The following is a 26,055-nucleotide window of genomic DNA, read 5'->3' on the forward strand; positions in this document are numbered from 1 at the left end:
CCCCAATTGCCTCAGCCAAAAAAAATATTGGGGCAGCTAGATGGTACAGTGGATAGAGCACTGGCTCTGAAGTCACTTAACTCCAATTGCTTCAGCAAAAAAAAAAGACTCCAACTTCTGGACTAAGCACTCACTATTATGACAAAAAATACTGGGAAAATTGGAAGATAGTATGGTAGGACTAAGGCATTGACTAAGATTTCATACCCTATAAAGGTTAAAATGGGTTCATGATTTAGAATTAGAAAGAGCAAGGGATAATCTTCCTGTCAGATCTATGGAGAAGGGAGGAAATTATGGCCAAAGAGGAACTATAAAACATTATCAAATACAAAGTGAAGAATTTTGATTACTTTTAATTAAAAGGGGTTTGCACAACCAAAACCAATGCAGCCAAGATTAGATGTGAAGTAGAAAGCTGGAAAAAAATGTTTTATAGCCAATGTTTCTGATAAAGGCCTCATTTATAAAATATATAGAGAACTGAGCCAAATTTATAAGAATGACCTAAATATAGGTCATTACCCAATTGCTAAATGGTCAAAATATATGAAGAGATAATTTTTCAGATGAAGAAATTAAGCCATTTCAAGTCATATGAAAAAATGCACTAAGTCACCATTGATTAGAGAAATATAAATTAAGACAACTTGAGAAAAATTCACATTCTCATGTTGGCTAAAATGACAGGAAAAGATAATGATAAAATTTGGAGAGGAAGTAAACAAACCAGGACATTAATGCATTGTTGGTGGAATCCTGAAATGATCCAACCATTCTGGAGAGCAATTTGGAACTATGCCCAAAGGGCTATAAAATCATGTATATCTTTTGATCCAGCAGTATCACTACTGGATCTGCATCCCAAAGAGATCTTAAAGAAGGGGAAAGGACCAACATATGTGAAAATGTAGCAGCCCTTTTTGTAGCAACAAGCAATTGGAAATGTGGATGTCCATCAATTGAGGAATAAGTTATGGTATATGAATATGGGGGTATATTATTATTTTAAAAGAAATGATGAGCAGACTAATTTCAGACTTAGACTGAAGCTGAGTGAAGCATGCAGAACCAAGAGAACATTGTACACAATCACAATAAAATTATGTCATGCTCAGTACTGATGGACTTGGTTCAACAATGCAGTTTACCAAGGAGTTGTAATAGACTTGAGATGGAAAATGACATTTGCATCCAGAGAAGGATCTACAGGGAATGACTATGGATTAAAGAATAGTATTTTTACCTATTTTGGAATTTTTTTTTTGTTTATGTATTTTTTTTCCCTTTTAGGTTTGATTTTTCTTACACAACTATGACAAATTTGGAATTATGTTTTTAAAAACTGAACTGTTTAACCTATATCAGATTATTTGCTATCTTGTAGATGGTGGGGGGGGGGAAGGAAAATTTGGAACACAAAGTCTTACAAAAATGAATATTAGGGGTAAACAGGTGATGCAATGGATAGAGCACCAGCCCTGAAGTCAGGAGAACCTGAGTTCAAATCTAGTCTCAGACACTTAACACTTCCTAGCTGTGTGATCCTGGGCAAATCACTTAACTCCAATTGCTTCAGCAAAAACAAAACAAACAAAAAAAAAAAGTTAAAAACGACTTTATGTGTATTTGGAAAAATAAAATACTACTGAAAATTTTAAAAAAAGAAAAAAAAAGATGCACATAGACTAGTATGCTTAAACACCCAATCCATTTTAACATTATTTGACTTGAAAACTTTAACATATCAGTATCCCATAGTTTCTGTTTTGTTTTGTTTTTCAGTGCCAATTTTATTTCATCTTCTGATTCAAATACAATAAATGCTTTTCCATTTGGATTTCTTGGGTATAGATGAAATAAATGCCTGACCCCTAATTTTGAATTTTGCATTCTGAAAAGAGAAATGTTGAACTTCAACAGCTAAGCATGAGAAAATTTCATCATGAAGTCTTAACTTTTGTTGTTTAGTATCTTGTTCATTCAGTTAGTGGCAACCACTCAATACTTCCCTTCAGTGTGATCATGAAGAAATGTGCATTTAGCTCTCTTTAAGAACTCACTATTCTTGTATAAGTTTTGTCTCCTTATTAAAGATTAATTTCTTAGTTTAGTAAATGAATCCTGATATTATTCAGATATTCTCCAAAGAGATGCAAAAATGAAAATCTTTTCACTTTAAAAAATCTTATATGATTCGTATTCATGTTTTTCCATTATCCCTTCTTAAAGGACCTGCACAATGTTTTTAAGTGGTATCTCTGTGTATGTGCATGTTGAATACCAATGCAACACTCAGGTTATCTTTTATTCCTTATTCTCACTAAATGAAAAAGTCATCTTTTTTCTGGTCACACATATCTCTGGCATTTCTTATGACATAATTCTCATGAAAGTCATATATAGTTACTATCTAATAGTCTTCTTAAAAATCAATTTTTCTATTGCTTTCTAGATCACCTTAATTTTAATTCTTCTGAGATCATAACATTCTATCATTTGCCATCATATAGCATTACTAAGAGAATATTCATTTTTAAAAGATGAGATTTTTGGACAATGAAACCATTTGACTATTTGAACTACTGAAATTTGCCTTCTATTTGATTCAGTCAAGCTTCCTTCTTCTAATCCATTCTGGGGCCAATTCATTGTTTTTCTTCAGGCCCTCTCCAAGGTACCATTCAATTAGATTAGAATTTCATCAAATAACTCAATGTGTTTCCTATTCAAATTGCATGTTTAGACAGTATGTCTATTTCATCTTCATTCTCACTCCCCCCCTTCCCTGAATTTTTCCCCTTAGGAAAATATTTGATCTCTTTCAAATAAGAATTATATTGAGAAAATTTTGTAGTTTCCAGAATCACTGCAATTAGTATACTATCTGTGTATATTTGGAGAACTTCCATGGCAATAAGAAACTCTTAGCTCTTTGCTGAATAAAACATAATTCATACTGTTGGAATAGAGAACCCTGTCTTAGTCATCATATTTAATTTAGTATTGTGTGAGACAGGTAGGGTGCAAGACCCCCTTCCCAATGAACTAATCAGAGACATCATGAGGTACAAAGAGAAAGCATATATTTAATCCCTGCAGTGAGAGACCTAGACACACTTGAGAGCCATCTCAATTCCCGCCATGTGCTCCTGGAACCTGGCCAACTTTCTGCTTGTCCAGTGTTTAAAAGCAAATGACTCGAGCCTTCTCATTGGATAGACTAAAAGGATATAATCATTCTTGACTAATGGTCACCAATGCTAGCTGCCTCTCACAGGTCACATCACTTCCTGCAACTTCTTGCATCTCTAGGTTCAAAGTTCATTTCTCCAGAGAGCAAATGACCTCCCCAAGGTCCCATTCTGGAAACAGGGATCATGTGACAATACTGAGAAGTACTTCATCCAATCAGTCCCATTCAGTCCCCCCCCCCTTTTTTTTTTATCAGTTTGAAGATTTCTCACCCCAGTATATACATCCCACCTCAAGCAGCCCAGACCCAGATTCATTTGGGACAAAGGGATGAAGGTCTCATCTTCTGGAGCTGACCAGGGGTCTATAGCTGACTCTACCCAGTGGGGTCCGGACTGAAAAGGGTAGATGAGTTGTAAATAGTAGCAGAATCAGGTCTCAGTGATTTTCAGGATGACCAAGTAGTTGGAATTTCATGGTGCAGAGTTTGGAAGAAGTAACTCTCACAAGTATATTAAAATGCAAGGACTAAATATGAGTAAAAGAGAAAGAATAAATAAAGGTAGAGTTAATATAGAGGTTATTAATATAAAGGTTACTAAGGACAGTAACCAGGAAACCCACACAGAAGAAGGCTGGGGGTAGGGAAAGGATGAGGCTATCAAAAATACCTCTCATCCAAACAGCTTTCCTAGGATAGATACCAAAGAATGCTTTTCCCAAATTCTTGCTTTTTTTTTTCCTCAAAGGAGTAGGTGCAATGGGTAGAACATGTGCCCTTCAGTGAGTGTGATCTTTCCCACAAAAAACCCTAGAGCCTTACAAAGGAAGGTTTTTATCCAATTAGTACAGGTGTTAACAAAACAAAACAGTTTGAAATCCCTGCAAGGGGCACATGTGCAAGTCCTTTTCAGAATTTACTTGCCTGGGAGCTATATGAAGGAATGCAGGAGTCAGGGAATTAAAGTTGCCAAGGTCTGGGACAAACAATCAGTAGTATGGGTAGCTGATCTGTAAGCCTACTTCCCTTCACCTGGAGTGAATTCCCCTTCATTTAACAACAAAAACTTCTCTAAATCCATGGATAGCTGGCAGTAATCATTTTCTCTGCATATTAATGGGGAATTATTTGGGTGTCAAAAATTATCTTTCCATATAGTCCCCCCCTCCCATGATCATGCAAAATAAGAAAAACGCATTTGAAGACAGTATAGATCTTTGAATCAGGGGTCTAAGATTGGGGTTCTAGATATCCCAAGGACCTAGCCCTGCCTTTCATCAACATATATATAGTTTACACAATATAGTGTAAAAGACTCTAGGCAGAGTTTAACTTTTAGGGTCCTAAAAAAAAAGCCTTCATCTAATCAGGGCATGATGAGATTTGCGTTTTGTTCTTTGAGAGAAAGCAGGCAAAGTGGGAGTGGCCTCAAGTACTTGGGCAAGTGAGCCTTTAGATAAAGAAACTCTAGCCCCAGTAAATAAAAGAGTTAAAAAAAAAAAAAAAAAAAAAAGATATAATAGCAGCAACCAGAAAGTCCTCCAGGGCTGGGCTGCAAATTAAAATATCTATATACTTGTATCTTGTTTTATATCTTCCACTGACCACAGACATTTGCTGTAAGAGGAAAAATCAGGGACATGATTTACTTAAGGTGGTTTTACTTCAGGTAACTATCCTTTTTTTTTTTTTTTTTTTTTTTTTTAAACCATTCCACTTTAAACCAGATTAGGAACAATCAGGTGGGTACTCATTCAAAAGAAGACCACTGGGAAATTGAGTCAAAAGGATCCTACCTTCAGCAAGATACCAAGATCTAATTCATTCCCAAATTTTATCATCCACCTGTAACAGCTTCTTCTGAATAGCTTGTGGCATATTCCTTTCAGATGTTGGAGCACTAGTTTGATCTATCCAGTCATACCTGAATTTAAAACCCCAAATAAATATCAGCTGCAGTCTCAACAGGTTTTATCTCCTACAGTAATTATCATTAACCAAAGCTTCAGCTTATCCTTCATATCTAAGTTCAACATGTAAAACTGCTTTTGCTATCATATTTCAAATAATAAATTTCACTAAATCGCATAGTTTCTTTCTCTCCCTCTGGCCCCATGTGGGCCCTGCTGCAGTCAGGAAACAAGGGAAGGAAAAGAAAGAAACTATCATCTTCATCCTCTCTTCCCGACCTTCCCCAGTTTAATTGAATTGCTTTGGAATTCTGAAATGACCAACTGCTAAAATCCCTAACCATTATTCCTGATGGATTTTCCTAAAACTCCAATTTTGGCTAGAGTTGGAACAAACATGACAAAGACATTCTGCACAAAGACACACCCAGATAAAAATTACATGAAAGAGATGATCTCTTCCCTATTTTCCCACATACAACAGAATACCCAAGTGTACTTTTTTTTTTTTTTTCCTTTTTGCTCTGAAGATTTGAGTTGGACTGCCCCCTCTTAGAGCATCCGATCTCACCCCTGGTCTCCAGCAAATGCACAGCTGACCCCTCCTCCCCCCAGGATCAGAAGGAGTTGCCTACCTTCATAGCCAACTATAGAATGCCCCTAACCTGTGCTGTTAACAGAACTCCTTAATCTGGATCATCCAAGGCTTGATGATCCCAGGGCCCACAAAGATAGTTCAAGGGCACATTAACAGATAGTGCCTCTAGGATCATGTATGCATTAGTTACCTGGCTCTCTCACATCCCAACTTCATCTTCGAAGACTTGTGTGCCTTCTGTTTGTATCAGAGTGTCTCTCCTAGGCCCATTCTTCACAGAGAGGGAGGCTAAGAGTCTGATCTTCACAGAGAGGGAGGCTAAAAGTCTGATCTGAAGGTCCGTCAGAGAACCTAACCTGGTGCCTACCAAGGTAGGGAGCAGGGATTCATCAGCCATCTCTCTGGGAGGCCAGATTCTGGGCCAAGACCCCATAAATTGTGTGGGACAGGTGGGGTGCAAGACCCCTTCCCAATTAACTAATCAGAGACATCATCAGGTACAAAGAGAAAGCATTTATTTAATCCCTGCAGTGAGAGGCCCAGACATAGCTGGGAGCCATCCCAACTCTGGCCATGTGCTCCTGGAACCTGGCCAACTTTCTGCTTGTCCAGGGTTTAATAGCAAAAGATTTAAGCCTTCTTATTGGATAGACTAAAAGGATATAACCATCTTTGACCAATGGTCACCAATGCTAGCTGTCTCCCACAGGTCACATCACTTCCTGCAACTTCTTGCATCTCCAGATTCAAAGTTCATTCCTCCAGAGAGCATATGACCTCCCCAAGGTCCCATTTTGGAAATAGGGATCATGTGACAATACTGAGAAATACTTCATCCAATCAGTCCCATTCAGTATCATTCCCATTCAGTGTCTAGTATACTACATTAACACATAATAGTACTTGCTCAATGAATTTTTCTATTAGATTCATATTGAAAATTTATATCCAAGGACTACTATATCTTTGAAATGGTGCTAAGTGCTGAGGATACAAAGACAAAACTAAAACAGTTCTCATTCTCAAGAAGTTTGCTAGGGAAAAGCAATATTTATACAAACATAATACAGAATATATACAAATATAGTACTTTTATATATAGACGTGATATATACATATGAGTGTATAGAATATATAGAGTGAAAGCATGGAACATACTTCTAATAGAGAAATCAGTATTGATTTTTTTTTTGGTGAGGGAAAATGAGAAAAGAATGTACATAAATCTTGAACAAATTATTTGCTTCTCAAACACCACAAAGAAGTATAAGAAAATAAACATTACAAAAAGTAAAGAAAATATAGCAACCAAGGACAATATCAGCAATAGAACAATAAGGAGATCATTATTTCTGAAAATATACAAGGAAACAAGAGTGAAAATAGAAGTCAAATAGAAGAAATAGTGGACAACTAAACCTGAAATATCATGGATTTAAAAGTTACAACAATCTACCTACAGATGAATCAATGTTTATTAGGGGACTAAATTTATACAACTTTATCAAAGGAGAAAAGGAAAGAATAAGAAAGAGGACATAATATCATCACACTTTAATAAAATCAAACAATAAAGGAAAATTAGTTCTTATAATTTCTTAGAATGAAGAAGGACTATGGGAAAAAAAGAAAAAGAGAAATTAAAATTGTGAAATAAGAGGAGGAAATATTGTTTCAGTGATAAGGGAGTCCTATGGAAGAATATTGCTGTAGAAAGAGAGATATCTATAATTGGAGATGGAGACTTTTCAGTAAGCATAATCTATATGTATTTGGTGCTTAGAGAGACCACTTGTCTTGCCACAGAAGAAGAGGAATCAGAGTGATGTGGATTGTAGTCCCTTTAAGACTCATCCTTTCATCTGGCTGCGACATCTGTCACCCCATTGATCGCCAGGGTTGATTCGGCTGATCTGGCTGGCTAGGCGGGTGTCCCCTTCCTCCCTCACCGCTCCATGTGTGTCCCTCCCGAAGCTGCGCGCTCGGTTGAAGAGGACGACCTTCCCCGATAGAGGCGTACCGTTCTTCGGTCAAGGGTATACAAGTAGCTGCGCTCCCCTGCTAGAACAAGCTCCCAAGACTCATCCTTTCAGATTGCTGATTCCCAGCCCCTTATAGCTGAGGAAGCTAGGACCTTTGATTCACAAATCCTGATCAAAAGCATCCTTTTGAATTCCAATAGGAGATATATGGGCTCTCCCAGCCCCTATTCTAATGATCTGTTCTGGTTTCCCAACCCTCCACCTAGCAAATTCTAGCCCTCGCTGAAACTCAGCCAAGAGCCAACCTGGGTCTCCATGCATAGGCCCCGTTAGCTAAATCTCTCCTTATAAAAGAGCCAAGCTGGAATCATCTCTTTGCAGAGGGTTGAAACACGCTAGCACTATGCTTTGCACCACAGACTCTTTGTCCACCGGAACTTCTGGTGTACCTCTCTCTTTACCTAACACCTTTTACTAACCAGAACTTAACCTTACTTCCAAATCCCATAATAAACCTCTTTTATCAATCTAGGTTTTCGGTCCTGTAAATTCCTTTACAGGGGACTCTTGCACCACCACTAGATCTCATTTAACTCTGTATCCTTGCACCAAATCCAAAGGGGGTACAGGGGAGATGTATTTGACTCCCTGTACCCCGAACCTGCCACTAGACCTCAATTAACCCTAATTTCATTTAGTTACCCCTTATCTAGATCTCATCAAGAGCTCTTGTGGAAAATTGACATTCATAAGAATGGAAGGGAAAGGAAGTTTCCTGACAAAATGGGAGAAATAATCATACAAAATGCAAAGGAACAAAGGATTCCCATCATAGAATATCTGCTGGACCTATTGTCTGCTGGAATTATTATTTCTAAGGCTGAGGCATAATTTTAAAAAGGGGACCAGGAAACAAGTTATTCAGGGCAATTATATTAAAACTGTTTAGAAGAGGGAACTTTAAGTAGCTTGCAAGTTTTAATTGTATGAGGATTATAGAGACTAAATGCTGTACAAGGGCAGTGTAAGCTTCTTCTCATTAACTGTTTGGTGTTTGTGAGTACCATTTTATCTCAGTATTGTTCAGGACACTTGCACCTACCCAAACTGACTACTCAGGAGTCACTCCAAATGATATACAGAAAAAATTTATTAAAATCTCAAGAAGCGGACCTGTCCTGGTCTGTGGGTCCGAAAGGACAGCAAAGATACCCACAGTAGGAGAGTCATTCCATTGAGAGTTTTTACAATTTTTATACATTTCAGACAAAGAACTCCCTCAAATCCCACCCCCTATATGGTGTGATTGATCACATAGTCTTTATTCCCCTATTTGCTCAGTAGAATGCTGTAGAAGTATAACTTTCCCACCAGTGTTCTTCTTTGAACAATAGAATATAGTCTAAGCCTTATCTAGAATCTCATGCTTCCTCAACTAAGCCCTTAAGGCTTTAGATAACAGTCCCTGATCAATATGTGCTGAATTTGTAAGCTCTTCACCTTTTTCCCACACAATCCCCCCTGTTCTTCATAAATATATATGTGTGTATATATATATATATATATATATATATATATCTCCTCATGAAGAACTAACATTGTGATCAAATTCGATTAACATCTCTACACATTGCTTGTTAATCTCCTCATCTAGATCATCCCCTGCTACTTACTGCCTCCCATCCCTTTTTCTGTCATTTTAATGGCATCCTCTGTATGAAAGATTCTTGACAGTGATCTTTGAACTATTCTTGTTACCAATGTAATTATACAGGGTAACCATAGTGGGAACAGAGTAATACCCCTGATTGCAATAAGTCCATACCATAAGAGCTGTTTCCACCAGCTACCATCAAACCAAGACCACCAGCTATTTGTGAAAGGAGATTTCCAAACTTGTACAGGCACATGAACTATCCTGTGAATGCCCTTAGTAATTTCTTTTACTACTTGTCCGTTGTCATCAATTTGCACATAACAAGTGGACAGGTTGTTTCTCACAGACCCTTCCTTCCTCTGCTAATAGATAATCTAAAACTAATCTACGTTATAAAACCACTTCTCTTGTCTGGGTGACTTGATCAGCTAATAGATAAAGGGCCTGAGCAATTTGGTTAGTTGTTACTTCTAAGATGGCTTGCAGTTGAATTAATAATCTATTTAATATGTATATTGGTGTCCGATATCCACTACTACCATCTTGGGCCCATGTCTCCAATCCATATTCCTTGAATCCCCACTTATTAGCATTACCAGTTTGAATAGATTATGGGGTGTTTGACAAATAGGCTTCAACTAAATTCCTTCAAACATCCCTCATTAACCCCTAATGAATGCTAGTAGACACAATTAAGCACTGACCCATCATTACAAACAATATTTAACTTGCTCCATCTTTTCTATGTTCACCACAATTTATGATATCTATCCTCTCTAGTTGACAAATAAAAGTCCATTTGCACTTACTCTCTCCCATCCATGTGCTGTACCTGTTTGATTTAGGCAATGCCCCAACAAGGTACCCCAGATCAATACCACTATCAAGATTTCACATGCACAGTTCATCAGTTCCTTTTTAGTGTTTGTCTCAGCTTGTTCTCTGGATTCATTTGGGAAGTCCACACCCTCGGAGTGTCCACCGGTCCTTTTATTCTGGTATGCTGAGTCTACCCTCTTTCCTGTGTAGGACTGCTGTATTGATGTCAAGAGGATCTAGAACAGTCCTTCGCAGATCAGGGTCAGCTTCCATGTCTGAAACAGGACCCAGTTTGTAAGCTAGAACTTATGCATCATGAATCCTAAGAGAGGAGTCTGAGCAATAAGCCCTTTTAGTTATAAAGTTTTCAGATGTTGCAGTAAAGACAGAACACATTTCCTTAAAAACAAATCCTTGGTCTTAAATATTGGATCCAACGACGAATTTTGAATCCCTTTTGGATAAGGGATACAATAATTCATAAGGTGATAATCCCACATCCCTTCGGGGTTTTGTTCTAATTCTTAATAAGGCAAGGGGAAGGCACTTGGTCCAGGGCAATTGTGTCTTTAATGCCAATTTAGTCAGTTGCTGTTTAATTTCCTTATCCATCTAACCTGATGAGGGTAGATGCCATGGGATGTGTAAGTCCCATGATATTTCTAGAGCTTGGGCCACAGATTGGAGGATCTTAGCTGTGAAACAGTTGCCTTGGTCCGAATCTATCTGTTCCCATACTCTGGAATGACATGCTCAAGGAGTACTTATACTACTGCCGAGGCAGTTGTCCGGGCCAGGGGAAAGGCCTCCACCCATAAGGTCAGATGGTCCACTACGGCCAACAGGTATTTGAGACGCCCTACTGACAGCAGCTCAGTAAAGTCCATCTGTGTGCTTTGGAAAGGCCTGATACCAGAGGACCTTCCTCCACTTTGGACTTATCATTGGGCCGACCTATTCATCCTCTTACAAACAGGACACCTGCTGACCAGTTGCCTGCTATTGTGTACAAGCCAGCCACCAACTTAGCACTGCATCACAGAAGTCTTGGACACCCCAATGACTGCCCTGATGTAAATGTTGGAGTGCATGTCTCATACCTGCTGTGGTCAGTACCTCTCTGCCGTCAGAGAAGAACCAGTGCCCCTTTTTATCCTCCTGAGTGCCAAGGCTTTGGATTTCCTGCTTCTCTTCTGGGGTAAGGGAAGGTGGAGGCATTGGAGGCAGAAATGCCAGAATTAGCACCATCATTTCCTTCATACTTACAGATTCCTTTTCTCCAGGCCATCTCACTTCCTCTTCCGAAAAGCAGTTTCCCCTTGTCTCAAATGAATCTCCTCTTTGGTGCCCCTGCTCATGAATCACTGCAACGTCTTAGGTAACATAAGATTAGTCAAATTTCAGTGACCAATGCCCTGTGTGCCAATCCCTTACCTTTACCATTTCCATTCTTTCCCTCAAGTAATTTATAGAATCTAATTTCTTTTTTCCCTTCACTTATACAATGACTTAAATATTTTACCTCACATTTCACAAATTGCAATTTGTCTTGAGAAACTCTCAGTCCCTGTGCTCTTATGTAATTTAACAAATTGATAGTAACTTGGGCAATGTCACTCTTTTTCCTCCTTGCCACAAGAGATCATCTACATATTGTAAGACTTTTAACAGTAAGAAATTTATCCCAGAATGTTCACACAATTCTTAAATACCCAAGTAGATGTTCCATAAATTGAATATTATACCAATCATTTTGATTTTAAAATACACAATACACAGAAAAATCCCAAACTACATATTGTCCATAACAAAAACATTTTCAAAAGAACAAAGGCAAAATCTATTATCCTTGGAGTCCCTTTAAATAATTGGCACCAATACAATTAATTAAAACTTCCTATTTTCACATAATAGAATCTGAAAAGTTCTTAAAAACATCAATTAAACTTTTTGAAATAACCCTTTCAAACTATAGATCGCATTTATGATCATATTCCATAAACAAGAAAATCATTATGTTTCAAAGAAACAAATATTCAGTCAACACCCTATGAGAGCAGCCTGTCCCTTTAAAAAATTAGCCTGCTTTCTTCAGCAGTTTGATTGCAGCACAAAGACAACTTTCCACTGCTGCCCTTCCCCCCCCTTACTCAATTTCCTACATAGGAATCCTTCTCAAGATTTAGGCAATCCATTGATTTCTTTTCTTTTTCCAACTGATTACTTCTTGAAATCATCCAGGCTCTCAATTTGCTCCCACAAATCAATCCTTCATAAATCTGCATTCTTCTTTCCAGTTCCCTGCAGAGCTTTTAAGATTCACAATACAGTGAATAGCTAGAAAACTCCATAAAACATAACTTACAATATTAACAAGTAAACTGAATCAAATCAAATACAGTTTTTTTACAAATTTTTTTTTTGGCTGGAGTGTTGTCTGACAGCAAGTAGCATCTCTCTCTTATCTGTCAGGGTAGCTTTTATGGCCCAGCCCAGGCTGTTTGAATTTTATTGCTCTTTACTCTAACAGGCTCTGAAAACTCTTCAGCCTAGTTTTTCCTTACTTAGAAGATGTAGGTTCCTTACTTACTTAGATGTACTTAGTACATCAGGTTAAAAAGTTTAAAATCACAAGCAAATTTTATACTAAGTAACATTAAAATAATCAATTCCCAAATTTCTTAATCATTGTTCTTAAAACTTAACAGAGCTTTTAAATCAACAAAACAGACTAGGGGCTTTTCCCAGGACTCAGGAGAGAAGTTTGTTTCACCTTGAAATTCTTCCCTCCCAGAATCCAATCGGAGCCTCTTTAAACTTCCAAGCTCCTTTAGTGCATTTCTCTGCCTTCACAGAGAATGCCTAGACATTCCATTAAAACTTCTTTTCTTTAAATGTTGGCACACTGGTCTTCTATTTATTCTTAAACTTTCTAAATTTTCAAATCCCTTTCGATCTCTGTTTTTATTTTTCCCCTTCTCTCCCATTTCTCCCTTTTCCCTCTGCTTTTCCCATTCCCTTCTCTGCCTCTCTTTTTCCTTAGCCCAGTCCTTATCTCTCCTTACATAAACCTTGGTAGCTTCCTCCTTTCCAAAGGAGACCGAATCCATTCTTCAATCTTCTGTAACTTCCTATTTATATCCAGCCAAGAATTAGATACAAACTGCCCCTTTAGCATCTGTTCATTCTCTGGGCTATTAGAATCTGTTCCTGAATATTTTCTTATTCCTTCTCTAATTCTTTCTAAATACTACCCTGGTGACTTGTCCTTTTCTTGGGTGATAGCTAAGGCCTTATTTATCCCTTACTCCCACAACTATTAACTCCCTCAGATCTTATATATATTCTGCTATGCTCCTGAATATTACTATCCCACCCTGGGTTATTCACAGGATACTTCTGTTCAGCTGGGACCAACCCATCATTTAGAGTTCCTCCTTTCCCATTCCTACATGGCTTGTGTCCCAATTGAACAATGCTCTTCCAGAGTAAACAATATTGATAATGCATGCATTAATTCTTCCCAAGTATATAAACTGGGGCCCAGGATCTGTTTTAATGCCCCAACTGAGTCTTCCATAATGGAAACTAATTCCTTTTTAAATGCCCTGACCTCACTTCTTTGGATTTATTCACATATCCAGTGCCCCCCTGAGCCCCACCTAATGGGATTTCATGGAGGGGAAACATATCAGCATCCCCAGCTGGGATGGGGGGACCTCTCCCGCTGAACTCCATGTCTTTGGGAGTGATCCTACCTCCTACCTAAAGGGGAGACTCTGAATATCCTTCTGCAACTGGTGCAATTCCCTGGAAATAGGAGCATATGGTCCTTGTCTTATCTGCTCTCCAGGAGCTTCTGCCACAAATGGGGCCTCAACTGACTGTATCTTCCCTGCGGGTGGAATGTAAGGAGGGGGCAATCCCAATCCTGCTTCTTTTCTTTTACTCCTTGGAGGAACCAAATCTCGACCAAATTGGTGGTTCCCCCGCCAATGTTTTGGCTGCTCCAAACAAAGCAGCAATATCTTTTGTCCTTTCTTTTGTATCTGGGAAGTTCCTCCCAATTCTTAAGTCGACTTCCTAATGGGCTGTTGACTGGAATTCCCTAACTAGGGTCCTAACATTCATTTATGGACTGTATCTTTCCCATCTCTACTTAGTTCCCAAACTAAGTTCAGCAGTTTCTCGGAAGCCTCTCTTGGCAGTTCTTTAACAGTGGGGCCTGTCACAGTCCAGCACCCAACAGAATTTAGCAAGGGCTATTCCTTCAGGTTCCCTAAAACCCTGCCAATAAGAGCCCCAAACTATTCCAAGAGCTTACTGAGCATACATGTGTGGATTCTAAAACTGCGGCCAGCCAGTCAGGACATTCATTTCTTCCAAAGTATCAGTTTCTGTACATCACTGAATCCCCCTGCTAAGGACCGTTGCCTGATAAGGAGGGAGGACGCATATGCCTGAGTCAGAGACCACTGGAAAAATTCCTCCATGGGCACCTCCTTCCACTCGAGGTACGCACCCATCTCCCCAAAAGACACCAATCCAGGAGAGCCCCCAAAACTGTTCAGGACACTTGCACCTACCCAAACTGACTACTCAGGAGTCACTCCAAATGATGTACAAAAAGAATTTATTAGAATCTCAAGAAGCGGACCCGTCCTGGCCTGTGTGTTCAAAAGAACAGCAAAGATACCCACAGTAGGAGAGTCATTCCATTGAGAGTTTTTACAATTTTTATACATTTCAGACAAAGAACTCCCTCAAATCCCACCCTCTATATGGCATGATTAGTCATATAGTCTTTATTTATAGTGGAATGCTGTAGTTGTATAACTTTCCCACCAGTGTTCTTCTTTGAATAATAGAATATAGTTTAGGCCTTATCTAAATTCACATGTTTCCTCACCATGGATCTTCTTTTGGAATGTTGAATAATAGAATATAGTTTAGGCTTTATCTAAATTCACATGTTTCCTCACCATGGATCTTCTTTTGGAATGTAGTGTAGTTTTCCCACCAGTGTTCTTCTTTGAACAATATAGTCTAAGTCTTATCTAGAATCACATGTTTCCTCAACTGAGGCCTTAAGGCTTTAGATAACAGTTCCTGATCAATATGTACTTAATCTGTAAGTTCTTTTTCCCACACAATATCAAACTTGAACTAACAACATTCTTTAGTTAATATTAGATCTATATTTTACAGATCTTTCAATCTTTTCCAATCCAGATTTTTATAGTTTCCTGAATAATTGATTTAATTTTCAAAATGTCTGTTATTAAGGTAAGATTTCAGTCTCTTAAAATTAAACTGTTTTATTCACTTTAAAAATTATTTGCTCATTTTAATCTTAAATAAAAAATTTCCATGTATGTAGTATACATACAAACATATACAAACAAATGAAGATTCACTATGAAACCATGAATTTCCATTTCATATTGTTTACTTTTAAAAAATCATCATGTAATAAATACTACACATCACTTTCAAAACTATCCTGCTTTTCTGTATTTTTTGGTGAGTGTTCTTTTCTTCTCTGTTGTGCACTTTTTTTCTTTCCTCTTTTCCCATCTTGCAGTAGAGAAGGTCATTATTAGATACACACACACATATATGTAAAACCATATTATACATACATCTATTTTATGTTTTTTCTTTGGAGGTACATAGTATTTTCTTCATAGGTCCTTTGTAATTGATTTGAGTATTTATAATATATAATACTCAGAATAACTTAGTCTTTCACAATTGTTCTTCAAACAATATTGTTGATTATATATACAAAGTTCTCTTATTCTGCTTATTTCACTCTTCATTATTTCATGCAGGTCTTTCCATATTTTTCTAAAATCAATCAACTCCTCACTCCTTACAAGACTACAGTAGTATTCCATCACAATCATATATCATAACTTGTTTAGCCATTCCCCAATTGATAAGCATCTCCTCAATTTCCATTTTGTTGTTACCACAAAGGTACTATAAATGTTTTGGAACATATAAGTTCTTTTCCTTTTCACCTGATCATCATGGAAAAAAGATACAATAGTAGTGTTGCTAGCTTGAAAGGTATACACAGTTTTATGTATATCTTTATCTTTGGGCATAATTCTAGGTTGCTCTCTAAAATTAAACTCTTTATTCTCCTGATTCACTCTACTAAAACCCCCAGTTCACTTATACTACTCTTTTTGAATATTTCTTTCTTTCATTTCAGGTAATAAATAAAACTGGATAGAAAATTAATTTCTTCTTTATCTTCTGGCTCTAAGATATCTGGGAAGATTCCTTTAACTTCTTGAAATATGAAGTCTACCTTTAAAAAAAATGCTTTTCATATAGTCCAAGAATTTTAAAATTATCTTCACTTGACTTATTTTCCAGGTCAGGTGTTTATCCTCTGAGATATTTCACATTTTATTCTCTCTTTTTTTGACTTTTAAAAATTTTTCATTCTTTTAAAAGATCTTGAGTTCAATTTTTTTTTCTTCCTTCCCTTTTCTCCCTGTTTCTCAAGATGGCAAGCAATCTGATATGGTTATATATGTGCAACCATACCAAACACAGTTCCACACTAGTTGTGAAAGAAGAAATATAACACAAGGAAAAACCATGAAAAGAAAAAGTGAAAATAGTATGCTTTGAGGTGATTCAGGCCAATTCCAATGGTCTTGTGATGAAGAGAGTCATTTTCATAGAAAGAGAGGATGTAGAGATTGAGTGTGGATCACAATATAGTATTTTCAGTACTTTGTTTTTGTTTGCTTACATTTTGATTTTTTTCTCATTTGTTTCCTTTTTGAGCTTATTTTTCTTGTGCAGCATGGTAATGTGGAAATATATATAGAAGAATTGCAAATATTTCATAGATTGGATTACTTGATGTCTGGGGGAGGGGATGGGGGAAGGAAGGGAGAAAAAATTTAGAACACAAGGTTTTGCAAAGCTAAATATGGAAAATTATCTATACATATGTTTTGAAAATAAAAAAAGCTTTAAATTAAAAAAGAAAACAGTATGCTTTGATCTGCTCCAGAGTCCAAAATTTTCTCTTTGGATGCATATAGCATTTTCTATCTTGAGTGTCTTGGAATTGTCTTGGATCATTGCATTGATGAGAAGAGCCAAGTCTATCATAGTTGATCATCACATAATCTTGTTGTCACCATGGTCAAAGTTCTCTTGGTTCTGCTCACTTCACTCAGCCTCAATTCATCTAAGTGTGTCCAGGTTTTTCTGAAATCTGACTACATACAGTAGTAATATACAAAGTAATATACAGCAGTATCTCATTACATTCATATACCAACTAATTGATGAACATCCCTTTATTTCCAATTTTCTTGCCACCACTAAAAGAGCTACTATAAATATTTTTGTACATATATTTCCTCTTTTTATGAGCTCTTTAGGATGCAGTCTTTGTAGTGTATTGTTGCATCAAAAGGAATTCACAGTTCGATTTCCCTGTAGACATTGTTCCAAATTCCTCTCCATGATGGTTAAATCAATTCATAACTCTACCAGGATTGCATCAGTATCCAGAATTTTCCACATCTTCAACACTTATCATTTTCCTTTTTTGTCATATCAGTCATCTGATAAGTATGAGATGGTATCTCAGAATTGTTTTAGTTTTCATTTCTCTAATCAATAGTGATTTAGAGCATTTTTTCATATAGAAAGCTTTAAATTCCTTATTTGAAAACTGCCTGTTCATATCTCTTGACTGTTTATCAATTGGGTAATGTTGTATTCTTATAAATTTGACTCAATTCTCTATATATTTGAGAAATAAAGCCTTTATCAAAATCACTTCCTGCAAAAATTGTTTTCAGCTTTCTGCTTTCCTTCTAATTTTAGTCACATTTGTGCAAAATCTTTTTATTTTAAGATAATCAAAATTATCCATTTTGCATTTCATAATATTCTATCTCTTGTTTGATCATAAATTCTTCCTTCTCCACAGATTTACCAAGGAAACTATTCCTTGGTCTCTTAATTTGCTTATGGTATCATCTTTTATGTCTAAATCATATACCCATTTTATCTTATCTTGCTATATGGGGTAAGATGTTGGTCAATGCCTAGTTTTCACTGTAGTTATTTTTCAGTTTTCTCAGTAGTTTTTAACAAATAGTGAGTTGCTATCTCAGAAACTGAATTCTTTTGGTTTATCAAACAGTAGGTTATTATAGTCTTTTACTTCTTTGCAAAACTGAACTATTTCACTGATTCATCTTTCTACTTCTTAGTAAGTACCAAATAATTTGATGATTGCTGCCTTTAGATTTTGATTGCTTTAGATTTTGGTATCAATATGCCACCTTTCTTTGCATTTTTTTCCATTATTTTTCTTGATATTCTTTTTGAAATTTTTTATAATAATAGCTTTTTTATTTTTCAAAATACATGCAAAGATAGTTTTCAACACTTACTTTTTCAAGATCTTGTTTTCCAAAATTTTCCCTCTCCCTTCCCACATCCCCTCCTGTGGACAGCAAGTAACCCAATATAGGCTAAATGTAGGCAATAATTCTCAACATATTTCCACATTTATCATGTTGCAAAAAAAAAAAAATCCGATCAAAACAGAAAAAAAAATGAGAAAGAAAAAGACAAGCAAGCAAACAACAACAACAACAAAGGTAAAAATACTATGTTGTGATACACATTCACTCTCTGAGACTTATGGGAATCTCTTTGGATGCAGATGGCTCCCTCCAACAGAAGATTATTGGAATTGCCCTGAAACACCTCAATGTTGAAAAGAGCCAAGTTCATCAGAATTGATCATTGCTTAATTTTGTTATTACAGTGTACAATGTTATCTTGGTTCTACTCTCTTCACTTAGCATCACTTCACGTAAATCTCTCCAGGATTTTCTGATCGTTTCTTATAGAACAATAATATTCCATTACATTCATATACTATAACTTATTCAGCCATTCTCCAAATGATGGGCATGCACTCAGTTTCCAGTTCCTTGCCACTATAAAAAAGGGCTGCTAGAAACATTTTTGCACATGTGGGTCTTTTTTTTTCTTTTTTTTTTTATGATCTCTTTGGGATACAGACCCAAAAGGGACACTGCTGGATTAAAGGTTTTAGTTTTATGCCCTTGAGCATAATTCCAAGTTGCTCTGCAGAATGGTTGGATCAGTTCACAATTCCACCAACGTGTTCCAATTTTCCCACACCTCTTCCAACATTTATTATTACCTTTTTCTGTCATCTTAGCCAATCTAAGAGGTGTGAAGTGGTACCTCAGAGTTCTCTTAATTTGCATTTCTTTAATCAATATTGATATCTTGATATTCTTGATCTTTTTTTTTTCTAGATGAATATTGTTATTATTTTTCTAGCTGTATAAAATACTTTTTTGCTATTGTTTTGAATAAGCAAATTAATTTAGTTTAATTTAATTTAATTAATTTTTAGTTGTCATTTTTATTATGTTAGCTCAGCATATCCATGAGCAACTGATGTTCCCCAATTGTTTAGATCTGGCTTTATTTGTGTGAAAAAGGTATTTTATAATTGGGTTCATATAGGATTTGTCTGGGCAGATAGACTCCCAAGTATTTTATATTGTCTACAGTTATTTTAAATGGAACTTCTCTATTCTGTTTACCTTTTTATGCTTTTCTAGGTCTTGTATTTGAAGATCAAACTTTTGATTCAGTTCTGCTCTTTTCATGAGGAAAGTTTGAAAGTCCCAATTTCGTTTAATGTCCATTTTTTTCCTCTCTGAAAGATAATGCTTAGTTTTGTTGGGTAGTTGATTTTGGGTTGTAATCTAAACTCCTTTGCTTTCCAGAATATCATATTCCAATCCTTTAATACAGAAGTTGCTAAATCCTGGGTAATCCTGACTATGTCTCCTTGATATTTGAATTATTTCTTTCCAGCTGCTTGCAGTATTTTCTTCTTGAGCTTGAATTTGATCACAATATTCCTTGGAGTTTTCATTTCGGGATCTCATTTAATAGGTGACTAGTAGATTTTTTTAAATGAATATTTTACCCTCTGGTTCTAGGATATCAGAGCAGTTTTCCTTGATAATTTCTTGAAAGGATCTTTTTTTTTGATCATGGCTTACCAATATTTCAATGATTCTTACATTCCTTCTCCTGGACCTAATTTTCAGGCTAGTTGGTTTTTTCAGTGACATATTTTAAATTTCCTCTATTTTTTCATTCTTTTGATTTTGACTGATTTTTGATGTCATATGGAGTCATTCTAATTTTTAAGGAACTATTTTCTTCTTTTAATTTTTGTATTTCCTTTTTGATTTGGTCAATTCTAGTTTTTAAGGAGTTGTTTCCTTCAGTAGATTTTTTTTTTTTTTTTAATTTGGCCAATTGTATTTTTTAAGGAATTATTTTCTTCAGTCAATTTTTGTCCTTCCATTTCCAAGCTGTTGGTTTTCTTGGATAACTCTCATTTATTTCATCAATTTTTCTTCTACCTCTCTTGATTTTTAAAATTTTTTTGAGCTCTCTCAATAGAACTTTTTGGGCTTGAGACCAATTTATTGTCTTTGAGGCTTCTTTATATGTTGGCATTTTAACATTGTTATCCTCTTTTGAGTTTGTGTTTTGAGTATATTTGTTACCATAGAAGCTTTCTATATTCAGTGTACTTCATTATTTTTAAAATTTTAAATTTTAAAATTGATCTCCCTGCTCCTGGGGCATTGTCTCAAGCTTCTTTACTGATTTTTTTTTCCCCCCCCCCTGGGGCTGGGGTTAAGTGACTTGCCCAGGATCACACAGCTAGGAAGTGTTAAGTGTCTGAGATCAGATTTGAACTCGGGTCCTCCCAAATTCAGGGCTGGTGCACTATCCACTGTGCCACCTAGCTGCTCCCTGTCTCAAGCTTCTTTAACAGGGGGCCAGGGACCTGGTAATTGGTTTCCTGAGTTAGGGCCTCCTGGGATGGTAGCTTGCTCACTCCACTATGGTGGTCTGGCCTAGTCCCACCAGTTTACCTTCTGCACTGGAACTGGAGGTTTCACTGGCCGGCTATTCCACTGGCCTACTAATCCAGGACTTTAGGGTCTCAGTCGCTCTGTGCTGTAGTTAAGAGTCTCCTCCTTGCTTGCCTGGAAACTGTTTTCACTGGGTTGTGCTCCCCTTTTACCCAAGTGAGATAGAACTTTCCTGAAGTCCTTCTAAGTTATCTTGAGATGGAAAATTGTTTTACTCTTTTTTGTGGGTTCTGTTGTTCCGGAATTTGTTTGAAGACTTGATTTAATGTTGTTTCTGAGGGAAACTGGAGAGAGTTCAGGAAACTTTTTGACTTTTCCCCATCATGTTGGTTCTTCATTTATCATTTCTTATGACACAAAAATATTCCATAACATTCATTATGGCATAATTTTTTAGCCATTCCTCAATAAAAAGTCACCAATTAGTTTCCATTTCACTAAAACTACAAAAGAGCTGCTAGAGGTATTTTGTACATATGTACATCTTTTGCCTTTTATTTTGATCTTTTTGAGATATAAGCCTAATAATGGTATAATTGGGTCAAAGGCCAGAATTTAGTGACTTTGGGGGGCATAATTCAAAGTTTCTGTCAATAATGGCAAAATCAATTCACATCACATCAATTCAACTCTTTCTCCTTTTTTGTAGTTACCTTTTTTTTCATTTTGATGGATATGAGTTCAACTGTAGGGTTGCTTTCATTTCAGTTTCTTCATTTATTAATGAATTGTAACTTCCTCTCCTACCCCTCCCACTTATGTTTATGGACAACTTGGACTTCTCCCTTGAAAATTATCTAAATATTCTCAATTGTTTCCTGTGATGATATGATATGGTCACAAGGTCCTTCACCATTGTGGTAGTCCTTCTCTGGACATATTCTCCATTTTATTAGTGTCTTTTAAAAATTGAGATATTCCTGAACCAAATACAAATGAGGTCTGACAAAAGCAGAATAAAGTGGGGCCATCTCTTCCACATATCTGGAAGTTATGCTTCTCTGAATGCTGCCCAAGACCATATTAGGGGTTGTTTTTGGCTACCATATCACATTGTTGACTCATATTACTTTCTAAAATGGTTGTATCATTTTACAATTGTACAAATAATGCATTAATGATTCTGTCTTTCTATAACCCCTTTAACACTATTTCCATTTTTTTTGTCATTTATGTCAGTTTTAAGGGTATGAGATAAAATCTTTAGGGTTGTTTTAATTTTTTTTATTATTATTAGTGATCTGAACTTTTTTATGTAGTGAATAATTTGAAATTCTTTGAGAAGTATTGGTTCATATTCTTTTTTAAGTGCTTATTAAAGCTTTTTATTTTCAAAATATATGCATAGATAATTTTTCAACATTAACCCTTGCAAAACGTTGTGTTCCAATTTTCCCTCTCTTGCTCCCCCTCCCCTAAATGGCAAGTTATCCAATATATGTTAAACATGGTAAAATATATATGTATTTAATATAACAATATTAATAATTAATAACATATTAATATATTTAAATGTATTAAATCCAATATATACATACATATTTGTACAATTATCTTGCTGCACAAGAAAAATCAAATCAAAAAGAAAAAAATGAGAAAGAAAATAAAATGCAGGCAAAAAACAACAAAAAGAGTGAAAATGCTGTGTTGTGATCCACACTCAGTTCCCACAGTCCTCTCTTTGGGTGTAAATCACTCTCTTCATCACAAGATCATTGGAACTACCCTGAATCATCTCATTGATGAAAAATGATTCATATTCTTTGACTATTTATCTATTGGTAATAGCTACAAGTCTTATTCATACATTTACTAAATGTATATCCTGGACAACAAATCTTTATTAGAGAAATTTGTTACAAAGAATTTTTTTTTCCTATTCAATTATTTCCCATTTTATCCTAGATCATTAATAATTTCTGTACAAGTTTTTAGTTTCCTGTCCCTTTTCTATTATAGCACAGTATTATGTGTACTTCATGTACTTTAATTTAATTGTTTTAAGGTGTCCTTGTTCACACTGTCTCCTCATCTTTGATCATTTCTTTTTGTTTACTATCCTTTTCCCTTTAGGACTTTATTAGTTCTATTTTCTTTCCCACTCTTATCTGGTTATACCTTTCTTCATTCACCATTTTAAGTCTAGTAAATTCTGCTTTCCTTTCTTTCCCATTAGCTAGTCCTAGATTTGGTTAGTTTTTAAAATTAAAAAAATATATACTTTTTTCAATCTTCCAAGCATATTTATTTATTTATTTTTAAAAAAGTATTTTATTTTTTTTCCCAGAAAATTTTTAGCATTCATTTTTATAAGATTTTGAGTTCCAAATTTTTCTCCTCTCTCGCTTTCCTTCCCTTTTCTAAAGATGGCAAACATTTTGATATTGTTTATACATGTGCTATCATGTAAAAGCATATTCCTCTATTAATCACAGTTGTAAAAGAAGAAATAGATAAAAAAATCAATTTGCTTAGAAGATCAAAAAAAAATTACTAACAATCTTGGAGTTTTCAGCCTTGTTTTTTTTTTTTTTTATTTTATGTGAATTCTTTCAATTGGAGTTTTATTTTCTATATTCAGAGGTTCTGGACTGTAGTATGCCCTAAGGCTACTCTATCGGCCAATCAGCCCCATGGCTAGGCCTACTTACGAGTCTTTAGGCACCAACCTGGATAACACAGAGACAGACCAACCAGGAGGTGTAAATATTCTGTCTTTATTCAGTTATCCTCTCAGTGAAGGTAACAGGAAGCAAGAGCACAAGAACCTAGGGGCACAAGAGTGCAGTAGCAAGAGAGCAAGAGACCGAGTTCTGCTAAAGGCTGTCTATTTATGCTGCCTCTCCTCCAGGATAGCCCGTGCCCAGCCCATGCAGAACTGTGTGGGCAGGACCATAAAAGGGAGGCTTCTGGAGTTAGTGCTGCATCCCAGGAAGAGATCAAGCAAGAGGACATGATCCTTGCTATCTCAAGGAACCTATTAGTTCCTTTAATTCCTGCCAGATACAACCTCCTGCCTCAGAGGCCAAGTTCATTTTTCTCTCCTGGGCCTACGCTACCAGCTGACCTGTCATACAGGCTTCATGGCACATCTCAAAGAGAGAGCAGTGCTTCATTGCCCCATACACTGGACAGTTCTCTTCTATTATATCATGGATTTTTTGTCCTGCTGTGTTTCTTTAGGAGACCTCCTCTGGGAGAATCTTAGGTTATCTTTGTGTATTCTGTCTTCAAGATAAGCATGCTTTACTTGTGAGCATATTTTATTTTAAAGTTACTGTTTTTTAATCATTCTTCTTCTAGGTTGTCTTTCATTTCTGTGTATTTACATTTCTTATTTATTGTTCTCTTTTTTTGGTTCTTTGGTAAAGGTTGTCATTCCAGATTCAAATTTTTCTATTTTGCTTATTTTTTTTTTTTTTTTTTTTTTTTTTTTTTAGCTGTTTAGGCTATAGATTCTGCTTTCATAATTCTTATTTTTCTTTTAAGGTTCTCATGAATACTGGGCTGTGGTTTCTTGTTCTCTTCAAATTTCACAGGGTCCTCTGACTGACTAATCAAGTGTTGGAAGATCTTCCTTGGAATACTTCTGTTATTATCTGACATTGCTTTTATTAATGTTCTGCTGAATAACGCAGGAGAAAATCACAAGCAACTACACATTTGTTATGTTATCTCAACTAGTCCCTCAATGTTTGCTTATTGTGTGTAAACTGGATTTCCTAGTAGGTGTGAGGTTGGATTTGAACTCAGAAAGATGTCTTCCTGTTTCCAAGCTTACTATATCATCTTTTATAATTTTCAATTTAACTCACTCTCTCACTCATTTGTGGTGATATTTCCAAAGATTTTCATCTTTCCCTGTTTCCTTCTCCCTTAACTTTTCCCTCACTCTCTCAGCTGACAATTTTGGCTCATATGTAAGTGAAAAAATTGAGGCCAATTTTTCTTTTTTTTAAATTTTGAAGGCTTTTTATTTCCAAAACATAAGCACAACAATTTTTCAACATTGACCCTTGCATAAATTTGTGTTTCAGATTTTCCCATTCCCCCCCCCCCCGAGATGGCAAGCAATCCAATATATGTTATATGTGTTCAAATATATGTTAAAATCCAATATGTGTAAACATATTTATACAACTCTTGCTGCACAAGAAAAATCAGATCAAAAAGAAAGAAAATGAGTAAGAAAACAAAATGCAAGCAAACAATATTAAATAGAGTGAGAATGTTATGTTGTACTCCATATTCAATTCCCACAGTCCTCTATCTGGTTTAGATGGCTCTTTCATTATTGGAGCTAGCATCAACCATCTCATTGTTGGAAAGAGTCACATCCATCAGAATTGATTGTCATATAATATTGATGTTGTCAGGTACAGTGATATCTGTAATGTTCGGGCTAGCTTTCTGGAGGATCTTGGGATCATCCCAAGTCCTTGGTCTTAGTGGAGGAGGTAGGAAAGCCGCTAGGATGGTCAAAAATAGAATGTCTTATTTCTAGTCCTTCTTAGCCCTTATATACCTTATTGTAATTACATAATTACAGTGTACTGATTATGTGTGAACTAGAGAATCATTACATTATTATACTAAGTACTAAGTATATGTGTGAAGTAGAGAATCATCATTTCATCAATTCCACTGAGTTAACACCTTGTTTCAAGTATACTTCTCCAGAGTTCTGGCCCTCTCCACCTCCCACTTTCTTTTGTTTTAGAAAACACCAAAAAAGGGGGTGATCATGCCTTTCCTGACTTCTCAGGAAGGTGAGAACACCAAAGAGATATTGTTAGTAGGTTTCCTCTGAACTGAAGGGTCTTACTTGAAACAGGTATACATAAATCCATCAGCATGGGAGGTATAAGCACATAGTAATATAACCCAGGCTAG

General features: G+C 36.1%; 1 protein-coding gene across 1 annotated transcript in view; it reads right to left on the minus strand.

Annotated features, from left to right (window-relative positions):
* The window catches only part of LOC141540770 (heparan sulfate glucosamine 3-O-sulfotransferase 3B1-like), a 35,531-nt gene extending 24,482 nt beyond the window's left edge, over positions 1–11,049 (minus strand). Inside the window, 3 exon segments of the mRNA XM_074264739.1 lie at positions 7,654–7,762; positions 10,176–10,398; positions 10,936–11,049. Of these exon segments, the coding sequence (XP_074120840.1) occupies positions 7,654–7,762; positions 10,176–10,398; positions 10,936–11,049 (446 nt within the window).
* Between the last annotated feature and the right edge of the window lie 15,006 nt (positions 11,050–26,055).

This window comes from Sminthopsis crassicaudata, chromosome 4, assembly GCF_048593235.1.
Source record: "Sminthopsis crassicaudata isolate SCR6 chromosome 4, ASM4859323v1, whole genome shotgun sequence".
Classification (NCBI taxonomy): Eukaryota; Metazoa; Chordata; class Mammalia; order Dasyuromorphia; family Dasyuridae; genus Sminthopsis; species Sminthopsis crassicaudata.